Source organism: Biomphalaria glabrata, chromosome 15 (assembly GCF_947242115.1).
Source record: "Biomphalaria glabrata chromosome 15, xgBioGlab47.1, whole genome shotgun sequence".
Lineage (NCBI taxonomy): Eukaryota > Metazoa > Mollusca > Gastropoda > Planorbidae > Biomphalaria > Biomphalaria glabrata.
In genome coordinates this window covers 13,658,718-13,670,728 of record NC_074725.1, presented here as the reverse complement: position 1 = coordinate 13,670,728, position 12,011 = coordinate 13,658,718, and the positions used below count along the sequence as shown (strand labels likewise).

Below are 12,011 nucleotides of genomic sequence, written 5' to 3'. Positions count from 1 at the left end.
AGTTCAAGGGAAGATGCAGCAAACATGCAAGCAGAATGGTTATCTAAAGATTCTCCCAGGCAAATTAATGCGTGTAGTACCGTGCTACGCATATATCACGAACCTATTGGGGACATAAACAACAAGCGTTGAAATGTCTTGTGCGTCACTATTTGGATTGCCGAATGACATCGTATGGATGTTTGAGAAAATGTGAGGAAAGATTCTTATCACTGACTCATTAGTAGAAACACGGTGATGGTCCAAAGATGCTGAAAAAAATCATCGGGTCTCTTTCAGACAAAAGAATAGTCTTTTTACGTCAATAGTCACTATTGTTCTAGTGCTTGACGAAACTAAAAAGAACTGCGGGTCGAAAGCATACAATATAATAAGAAAAAACAACAACTTGTCATTCAAAGATGCTTTCCCCTTCACCTTGACCTGTGCTGAATCGTGGTCACACCACGTGACCTGTCAACCGTCTTTCTCCATTCCTCCCTGTCTTTTGCCTTGGATAGAATAAGATCTCTTTCAATGACTGGCCCGTTCATTCTTTCATGTTGTCTTCCCGTCGTTTTCTCTGTCTGCCTCTTCTTCTTTCCCCTGGTATTTTTATTTGCAAGCCCCCGAGGACCTTGTGGTATGGCCATAAAGTTTTAGTTTGCATTTTTTTTTTACAGTGGTTGTTTTTAATCTCTTCTTTTGTGATGCGGTCTTTGTATGTGATACCTAAGATCCTTCTATAGCATCTCAATTGTATTGCTAGGATCCCCTTCTCTGATTCTGCATTTAGCGTCCAAGATTCGCAAGCATATAAGAATGTGGCCACACCCAAGCAGTTTATCAGTCTGTTTTTAGTGTCAAGGTCTATATGCCTATTGTCTTTCCAGATAGTTTTTGCTGTGGACTGTGCGATTCTATACAGTTGCTCAGGTTTGGTTCTTTTGTCTGAAACTAGTTATAGCTCCGAGGTATTTAAAACTACTAACACTTGTCAGCTTTTTGAATCCAACACTGATGTTAATTTTAAAGCATTGTTGGCTATTGGTCATAATTCTTCTGTCCCTGCTCACTGAGATATAAAACCACTTTGGCAGTATTTGTTTTCATCATTAGGTTGCGATTATACTGTAAATAATTTTTTACCTATCTCTATGTAGAAATAAAATACAGTAGCCTACTTAAACCCACATATGCATGCATTCAGTTTTCAAATCATTATCAAACTTCACAAATTTTGAGAATTAGGCTCTACCAATGGATGTATATTATGCCAAGGCAAGCAGGCTTTTTGTGGGCAGGGTTGTATGGTAATGCCATGGTCGATTTCGACACTCTGTCCTCCCCTAACCTTCTCTTGGCCGCTGCAAGTCTTTCTAGTCGATTTCTATCAAGGTCATCTTGGTACGTCCTTGTCTAAAAATGTAATGGCAATTAGATGAACAAGTCTTCTTGCAATGTCAACTTGACAGCATTAGTGCAAAGAACTTCTTTCTACTTTGATATTAAATATCACTCAAATTTCTAATAAGGCTTTTGAATGGAACACATTTTATTGGTGATTTAGTCTCTATTACTTTTGTATTACTCCTGACATAGTAAAAAAAAAATCATGTACCCCCCCCCCCCTAAGAGCACATCTCTAGATCTAACTACCAATACTAAATCGAGCCATTACCACATCTTCATTAATGTGGCTAACCTTCATCCACATACTTCTACTAGTTGTTTAAATTAAAATTAAAGTAATATGTATTTAAACTAAATGTTGACTTTGGATCAATATATCACCATTAATCTTAGTTTATTGGCTTTTGCATCAAGAAAAAAAATTAATATATTTATAGGACGAGACTGAGTATGAGTTCAGTACAGTATTCTTTATTTAATGCAAAGATTTGAACATTTTTTTACCATTATTTTCATAGATATACAGTGGGATAATCTTCTACTAACTTTAGCTTAGTATATTATATTATATTGGCTATGCTGTGGCTGTCTGGTAATTGTGTCACTCAGTCACCTATCAAAATAAATAGTTTGCCTTTAGAGACATAAAAGCAGAAGATTGGGTGGCTTATGTTATGCAATTATAGTTTATTGCACAAGTTTATTACTAAGATTATTCTGCAATCAGCAAATATACATAGGAAATAACAATTACAAGGAAAGCAACTAAAAGTTATTCAGTTCTGAATAGAATTGTGTACCTTACTTTAAAGTTCATTATTAAAAAGAAAAAGCAAGACAAAATTTTTGGTTTCATATTATTTTGTGTGATGTATTTCTCTCATAAATGAAAAAAATATATTTATAAATTACGATATTTTTGCAAAAAAAAAACTTCTTTGTAAAACATTTTAAGAGATGGATTTTTAAGGGTTTATTTTTTTTTTCTTTCAAAATATTAAAATAATGTATTCTGGTATCAAACAGATTTAAAGTATAAAAAAAATATAGAACAAAATGAGGAACAAAACAATGTATAAAAGAGACAAAACAATACATATATTGTTGAATGATACACAGAGAATTTGCATATTTACTATTTTAAAAGATATCACAGTTGCATTAAATATATAGCCCTACTATTGACAAATGTAAATGTATATTTTACAGCATCACTATAGTGATAATTCATATTAATCATGTAGCTCTTAAGTTATAGTGAAATTACAATTGCAAGGCTTTAAAAAAAATGGCATACTTAGTCACAAAATACACATGAAAACTGTTATTCTTATTCAAAGTATTTCCAGATATTTAATTTTCTTATATTGGCACTAAATAGATAGTACAAGTTGTATGTATATATTCAATAATATAACATTTTTCTCCAACAAACAAAGAATAAATGGTCATTGTTATAAGAATAACAACGTGAATTTTGCATATCAATAAAATTCATGAACATTTATATTACACATTTTTTTCTCCCTTAAACTGAAGTAACTTTATTAATAACAAGTTCTACTATTTATTTAGCAATAAGTGTGTATTCACTTGCAAAAAAGCTCCTCCAAATATTTTAAAAACTTTTCCTTTTTACAAATATTCTAACAGTTAAATTGTGTTGAGAACATAAATTGTGCACATTTAAGGAATGATTTCTGGTCTGTCCTTTAGACTGCCAAAAATTCTTTCTAACAGTGGTGTGTAGTTGATATTGTTGACCTGGTTTTGTGCTCGTGTGCCACACCAGTCGTCATCAGCATTGACAGGTTGGTACTGAATCATTGGAGCTGGATAATCACGCCAATTGAGAGAATTTATGAAGTCTTCATACAAGACCTGCTCATTGTTATTTGTAGCTGTCTTGGCCCTGGGAAAAAAATATATTTTTGTAAGTTTAAGAAAATGATAATGATTTTATTAATAAATAAATGAAAATGATTTTATTAATATCTAAAGTTTCAGAAATATCATATTTCAACATAATCAAATTAAAGCAAACATAAGCTTTTTGAAACAATATTCTTGTTTATTAATATCATTATCCTTTTTTTGTTCTGGGTATTGATAACTGTAGAAAAGTAATACTAAATATTTCAATAATGTGGTTCTAAGTAGAACCTTTATACTATTTTTGTAAGAGGTGTCTGCAAAAGGATAAATTAAAAATGTTCTTTGAAGAAGACATTTGAATACTAATTCACTAATGTGATTTTAGTGTCTAACCCTTTTTCTTATACCAGAATGGTCAAATTTATTCCAAGTAAAATACCATCATTTGGATGATGTCTTTTGCATGACAAAATAGCACCCTAAATAATACATATTTCTGAACACAAAGATGATTTTATAATGATGTATATGTTTCAATGTCTTGAAGAGTCTCAAATGTACATTTTTTTATTTGGGGAGCATCAGTAGTAAAAGATTTAGAAATACTTATTTAGTAAAATTGTAAATATAGAAATGAAAACTTTTATTGAACAAACTCATATAGTTTAAAGTGGAAGCTATCTTCAAATGAACAACATAAGATAACAAATGTACTATTAATGTTGTCATTGACTAGAAAATTTATTATCAAACTCTAATGCTGTGAATTTAGTTTCAGGGTATTACATGGGCACAAAACATCTAAGAACCCAGATCCATAACCTCATCCTTCAGTATTAAAATATTTTTTTCAAAGAGACTGGAAAAATCTGATGAGTCTTTAAAGCAAACAGGCAAAAATACATAGTAGTGACAGTATTCTCTCTTCTTCATCTACTGAATGCCCCAGTGGATTTCAAATGGTGCTTTATGGTAATAAACATTAGAAATTATGAATACTGAATTAAGAATACAATGGATGATGGGTTATCTTCATGACATTCAATATTGCTAAATATCCATATCACTATTTATAGCCAGCTTTTGTTTTCTTTCACTTATTGGCTATATATGTGCCTTATTCTTATATCGCAAAGAGTTAGCCAACTGAATATAATAACTTACACTGAGAGTGCAGCTTGAAGCATGTCATCTGGCAGGGGCACATGTTGAGCAATGAACTCTTTCCTTATAGTTTGTCTATCGAGGTACCCAGTGCTGAAAACAAAATAAATAAATTGATAACTTTCTAAACATGAATCTGAATTCTGATTCATTTTAAAATTATTTTTTTTTAATCTCTTAAGAAGATTTAAAAAAAAAAAAAAAGAATCTCTGCCCAGTGCCTTAGTAAAACTCACCAGTTTTTGTCTTCTTGTCGTAGAGAGGCAATCAAAATGCTAAAGTCCTCATAATTTTTCTTTCTGAGCTCTTCTTGTATGATGGATTTTAGTTTGTCAGTATCTAAGATAATGTCAGATCTTCTGTCACTGTATTGCCTTGCTACAGTCATTATCTGAAGAGAACATAGATAAATGTATAGAATTAAATACATAACTATTAAATAGATTCTGAAGCAAACTGTTCATTTCTTTTTTGATATTTTTAGCATATCCTAAAAAAGTATGTATTGTTTTGATTATTTATAACAAATTTTAAGTTATAAGTAATTAGAGGTTGAGTTTAAATCCTAGTTATGCTGAAATTTTAATAATTATGTAAAGGATTAATGATCCCCTTAACCATCGTGCTCATTTATTTAGTTTTGTGTTGTTTTTTTTTTGAAGAATAGAAACAGATTGCAATAACTAGTCCCACATTCAAAGTTTACAATTTAAATTTAAACCCACATGATTTTTACTTGGTAGCCATTTTAGTGTTGTATCAATCTTACATTATTTTAAAATATCATTTACATTATTGTTGATAGATGCATGTTAAAATTGTGTTTATTTGTACCTCTTGTTCAGTCAAAGAAGGCTCAACATTAAGAACCATTTCTCTAAACTTTTCATAAGGAATGTAGCCTGAACCTGTTGGATCAGTTCTAGCAAAGAAAGCTAGAATATCTTCTTTGTTGGTTCCCAGTCTGGATGCAATCTTCTGAAGGACAATATCTATATTGGATTTGGTGAACTGTAAACAAAGTAAGGATGTTCTTAATAAGAAATAACAATTCAATATTATACTGTGTAAATTAAAATGTAGCAAAGTTGTGAGTGAAAAATGAGGAAAGGTTTACTTTTTAAATTCTGAAATTGCCACTCTGGACAAAAGTACCATAAGAAACCAGAACACTAAACAAGGTTAGTTGGCATATAGACAGGAACCTGATTATAAAAGATAACTTGCACTTTCACCCTTATAAAGAATCTATATCTATAAAGGAAGTATATACAGGGTGCGTCAAAAAAGTGTGTATACATTTTTTTGACGCACCCTATATATATATACATATATATATATATATATGTTTCATTCTAATGAATCTATTATTCCCCAATATTATCATACAACCCCTTTTTTTCTCCCTAAAGGTCTTGTTGGATATATTTTAGGTAACTTCAGAAATACACAGTTAGTGGTTTCTACTCACAATGTGGCTGTTGTCCTCCATGAATTTAAAGGCATACTCATCAGCATCAATCAGGACAAATTTAAAACTGTTGAAATCCACATGGGCACCAACATACAGATCTGTGGCAGCATAATACTGAGAAGGCTCTGTACTGTATCTCATCTGATTAGGTTTCTTAATACGATTTCTTTCTAAAAACCTCCCACCTGCAATGCCTGTTGACAAATTTTTAAATTAATTATGGAAGCTTAGCTTGAAAGACTGAAAATTGTTGAATGTTGAAACATTTGTAATAACTTGTAAAATACATAAGCTAACATAAAAAAGATTAAATATTATGATCATATATTGCATGTGTGTGCTGATAAATATTTATTAAACCAGATTCAATTTCTAATTTAACATTATCTACAAGATTCTTAAGCAACATTACATTTTTATTTCTTTTACAACTTAAGTAAATAAGACACACAAAGGAAGTGTAAAAAAAGAGAGTAAAATGTCTTAAACTTAAGGCAAAAAGTTAAAAAAAAAAAAAAAAAAAGATGAGACCAAAAAAGATTAGTGGGAGCAATTTAATTAATTTAAATGTTGAAATAAAACTATTTCATTTAAATGATATAGATTATCACGGGAGATGGTTTATAAATTCTGAGTCGTACCCTGTTTGATTTTCATTTTAATAAAAAGGTTTTGATGTTGCTCACTCACCTGAGTTTCTGACTGGTGGCTCAAAGACTAAAATGGTGTCATCTGCCAAGAAATATGAGATAATAAATCTTCTGTCCTGATCAATGGGCTTCTTGGTTTCCATCTTGCCAAGGAACCTCAATACATTGCTTTCTAAGCCACATCTGTCTCGCTCCATGAATTTGACAAAGTCTCTCTTTGGGGGCTTTGGCAACAAGCCTTTAGTAGAGCAAAGTGAATCCTCTTCACTGCCAAAGCCATTGTAAGGTGGTAATGTCGCTGTAGACTGAGCAGCTGTTTCTCTCTTGTACATTACTGGAGTCATCTCCTCTAAAAAAACAACAACTTTTTTTTAATATATACTATCAGTTTAAAACTTCTTTCTCATGAATTTAACTAATAACAAGGATGTAAACTTAAAGAAGTTCAATTCATTTCTATGATTTATTTACTCCTGGGCAAAGAAAACTTTTGTTATAGCTCCAGTCATTTTTTTAAAGTTTTGACATTTCTTTAGAAATAAAGATTATTATATCCTACTCCAAAACTCCCACAGGAAAAAGTTGGGATTATTGTGATAATATAGTCCAGAGTGCAAACCACATGAACAGGCAGCTATGATGAATGCTACTGTAATATTATCATTATTCATTTTGTTTAAATTAATAATGACCAATAAAACATCTTGGAAAATGAATATTACTTTTAAAGAAACTCTTCAGCCTCTATAATTACCAATGCTATATTTGTTCTTGTAATACTCTTTTGTGAAGTTATCACAGTCACATATGACAAACTTGCGCCCCCAGACAAGTATGACTGATCCAAGAGTTAGCTCTCTATCTGTATAGTACTCAGTATTGACTGCACCTGTCTGAAAGAGCAACAACAAAAATAAAACAATATGTCTAATTTACAACTGAATTATAATTATTGAAATTGATTTCATTACTCTTGATCAAATCTCTGTATATGTTAGAAGGTAAAGAGGCATAGCCAATAGGTTATTTTTTAAGTAGCCTAGCTATTTTAGTGGCATTTTTTAAGATTCAAGAATTTAGTGTCATTTATGTATAAGTTAGTAAGTAAAGTAAAGTTTCCCTTTCAGACCTTGTGGTCTATAGGGCAGATGATGTAAGGGTCATCTGTTTTTCTTTCCTACGGTTTACGAGGGTATCATGTGGCCAGCACAATAACCAACCAACTTTACGTTTCCCCAACTAATATTAGGTACCCATTAGAGATGGGTGGCCTCAGAGGTGCACAAAGATCCCAAAATAAAAAATCCCAGTCTTCACCAGGATTGGAACCTGGGACCTCAGGTTTGGAAGCCAAGTGCTTTACCGCTCAGCCACCGTGCCTCCTGTCACTTATGTAAACCTCTAATTAATTGATTTCAACTAAGGATCTATTCATAAATAAAGATTTAGTTGCAGTTATTGCAAAAATAATATGTGAATGAAAGTAATTTAACATATATTTCCAGTGGAATGCAGTAAGCAAATTTTAAAAATCTCACCTTTAAATTGTCTAAAATATATCGACTGCCCTGACCAGATGGACCAAATACATTAAGCACAGTTCTGTCGGTAATAACACCAGGCTGTGGCAGATTGCCTGGATTTTTAGGAAGTTTTCCACGTTTCAAAAATACTGGGACAGCATCACGACCAGAGTTGGGTGGTATAACCTAAAATTTGAAAAAATATTTTAATAAGACTGAAAATCTTCAAAATAAATCATGAGTGTATGAAAGAAATGTAACTTTTAGAAATGATTAATTCACACTAATTATTTGTCAAACTTTTATGCCATTTAAAGATTTCAATAGTTTTCATTTCTTAAATAGCCGATGAGGCACTCAATTAGCACTTTTAAAGAAAGTGTTTATAAACTTATATTATTTCAATTTTTTATTGAATTGTTTTTAATTAAGGTATTCCAAAATTGATATAAATGTGTTACTTTTAAAGTACAAACCTCCCTGATCTCAATGGTGTCATCAGCCAGGTAATAATGTAAAATCATCTCCCTGGGATCTCCAAACAAGTTTTCAGAGTCATCCCAATGGCAATAAAACCGCAGCACATGACGATCATGATCCAAGAATTGTTTGAGTGTGTCATACTTTTCATATGGACGCAGTGGGCTCATGGCATCATCCAGCTAAATAGAGTTAAACAAGTTTTGCACATTCATTGCTCTCTCAGACATGAAAATACCACCCAAAAATTATTTAACTAAGCAATTTGTTAGAAAAAAATTGTTATTATCATACATTTTAAGGCAATGTAAGAAAAATTAATATGTTTCAACAAGTGAAAGGTCTTCATGTTTTTATTATGTAAAAAAATTTACTTATCATTAGCAACTTACAGCTTTTCTATAATTCATGTAAGGATCTTCTGGTGGCCTGGCTGGCCTTTGAACATTGGTTCCCATTTTTCTCAAAAAGTTTTGAGTAAACTCATCACAGTCAACAATTTTAAAGACTTTTGAATAAAGGCAAATCTCACTTCCAATATTAAAATCTTCTGCTGTGTAAAATTCATCATCATTTGGTGGTGGCCTTGGAATTCTATGGCGTCTGATAAGAGTACCTGAAGTAATAATTAGGCTATATTAATCCTTTATTTCTTCAAACATTAAAATCATATTTAAAAAGTTTTCTTATTAAAGTACTTTGGCTTTTTTCAGCCAATGAGAATGTATACCTTGAGGTACACCAGCATTCTTAAGACGTGGTTCAAGCACTTGAATTGAGTCATCTTCCAAATAAAAGTATATTTTGCATTGCCTAACCCTGTACTGCTCTTCTCTCTTTTCATGTACTGCTTCTTGAAAGTAAGCATCAAAGGATAATACCTAGATACCGGTAATGAAAAAAAAGGCAAATGTGGAATATGACAATTTCAGTAATAATTTTCATAAAATAAACTATGTAGGCTTTAATAATATTTATCAAAAGTACATTTAAGAAAGTGTTAAATTGATTTGGCTCAAAATACCTGTCTGTCAAAAGCTACCCAAGAGGGCAGGTAGGTGCCATCACCTCGAGGAAACACAGTATTTCTAGGTTTATATTTCTGACCTAACAATGGTTCGCCTCCTATTCCAGGCTTATTAGCTCCCACCATAAGAAATGTATCATTCTCAGAATCAAAGTGATGTGATTTGTGAAACTTTGTCTTACCAAGCTGTAAAAATAAAGAAAAAACAACAACATAAATTAATAAAATATTGTGCAAAGGTTAATCTTAAAAAACGCTTGGTATTATACTAATCTATGATCTTGGGCTTACATAGTGAAAAACAGAATTGCAAAACAGGCCCTAGACTGGAACGCACAGGGGAAGAGAAAGGCCGGAAGACCAAAGCAAACATGGAGAAGATCAGTAAACAAAGACGGCAGGATGGATATGGACCCAGCTGAGGGTAATTGCCCTAAAGTTAAAGAGACCAATGGTGAAATGTACCAGTGTTGTGGCCCTATGCTCCACTGGAAATCAAAAGGAATAAGTAATCAATGATCTATAACTCTATATTATACTTGTTTACTGTCCACTTAATATAATACTAGTTAAAATGAATCTATATTAAAGACTAACAGTGTTTAAATTAAGGGCTTTTATATTCCAAGATTTTACTTCTGCCTAATAATAAACAATTTCAATGTAGCATATATATTCATGCATGAACTTAATGATAGCTCTTAAACCTCAAATGTTGATGACTCTTTTCCTCTACAATATAAAGGTTTATCATTTAAAATATCAGACGAAAAAATAGATCTATTTAAATTTAAAGAGATATCAATATAAAGTAGGCCTATTCTAAACTTCTAGATAATAATAAGTTGTTTTTTTCTAAATATAGATCTAGATCTAACAAATTCTGAAGTCTTATACTTAATGGTGGCAATGTCTTATTATGCATTATACTGATAACTTATACTAACTAGTTATATTATAATTATACACAACACAGTCACACAGTGCACTCGACTCTCACTCACACTCACATTGTCCGGATCTAGCCGTCTGTCTATATTCTATATATAAAGTTTATTAACGATTTCTACTCACATTTTTATTGAAGGAGTTTCCTGGGAGAAAAGGCAATGCCATTGTGTATATTGAGAACTAAATTTACTTTAAAAAAACAATACTTTAAAAAAAGAAACAGAGTTCTAAAAGGATTGCAGATAAGAGGCCATCACAGCTTCTAATTTAGAAGTCAGCTTGCGTTGCTATGATACACACGCCAAAAATATCTTTGAGCGCATAGTCGGTAACTAAGTTAGAAAAATATCATGTTTTTACTCAAGTATATTTTTAATTGACTAAAAATAATCTGTATATAATTAAAATAAGATCTTTTTGTTAATTTATTTAGGGTTAGAATATAATTTAAGAATTTTTATACGAACTATTTTTTTGTCAACGGAAGTTGAGCAATATAAAAGTAAAGACAACTATGGTTAGTAGTATATTGGGTGCTGCCACATCTGTATATTTCTTACCTGTGTCTTAAAACTTATTATTACTTTATAATTTAATATTTTTATTTATTCTTTGACTTTTTCAAAAACTGTTAGAATCTATATTACAGGACTTTGTTTTACTCTAAAGCTCTAGCCTGATACTACGTTATAAAGCTATTAGGAATTGCGCAAAGATTAAAGAAGTGTGCAATATTATGTAGACCTTATATTCAGAACTTTAAAATGTGTCGCAGTTTCTATAGAAGTTCTCCAGCTGTATCTTTCAAAATAATATCTTTAATATTATTTCCTTTATACTGGCATTTAACAGAGCATTAAAATTATTAATTATGTAGTCATTTCAACTAGGGGAGGTGAAATTGAAAAGACTTGGTCCGATGAACTCTTGTTTGAGGGCAAACAAAAAAAAAGCTGCTTTTGGGCTGCTGGCATGCATAAGTCATTTTTTTAAATATTTTTCTTGGCAATTATAAGTGTCACTGGATACTGCTCTGCCTATAGATACAGATTGTGCATGGTCTACCAAATATTCACAGTACTGTAACTTATGGGGCTGAATAAATTTAAATTAGAAGTTTATAGATTTTTTTTTCTCATGATCTTGGTTGGCCTATGATCCTTCTCAGCCATGATCGCTGCTGGGTCACATTTAGCCTGTTTTCGACTTTTATGGATGACTTCCACGCCTCGCAAGCTTGGGTGCGTCATTTTGTGATAATGATTGTATTGATTTATTTACCCAGACAGGCCTTTATAGTTTTTGGAAGATAGCTCCTGCTTTCCCTATTTGACAAGCAACATCGTGATTTAGCCTACATCTATGTACCCAGTACTAATGGGAGTACAAGTTGAAATGTAGACAAGATACACATAGCGTTGGTTTTATCGAGGTTTATCCAGCGGCCAATTTCAAATGCATCTCTATAATTGAGG

At 31.7% G+C, this 12,011-nt stretch overlaps 1 protein-coding gene across 1 annotated transcript; it reads right to left on the bottom strand.

The window, feature by feature from the left end:
• Positions 1 to 1,841: 1,841 nt before the first annotated feature.
• Positions 1,842 to 10,827, bottom strand: LOC106055677 (EF-hand domain-containing family member C2-like). The gene is made up of 13 exons (XM_013212056.2): positions 10,660 to 10,827; positions 9,583 to 9,771; positions 9,289 to 9,439; positions 8,951 to 9,174; positions 8,555 to 8,740; positions 8,094 to 8,264; positions 7,310 to 7,448; positions 6,596 to 6,904; positions 5,903 to 6,099; positions 5,266 to 5,442; positions 4,668 to 4,822; positions 4,432 to 4,524; positions 1,842 to 3,304 (listed from the first exon to the last, which is right to left on the bottom strand). The coding sequence occupies exons 1-13, from the start codon at positions 10,699 to 10,701 to the stop codon at positions 3,079 to 3,081; spliced, it is 2,259 nt and encodes a 752-aa protein (XP_013067510.2). The 5' UTR covers positions 10,702 to 10,827; the 3' UTR covers positions 1,842 to 3,078.
• Positions 10,828 to 12,011: the final 1,184 nt, after the last annotated feature.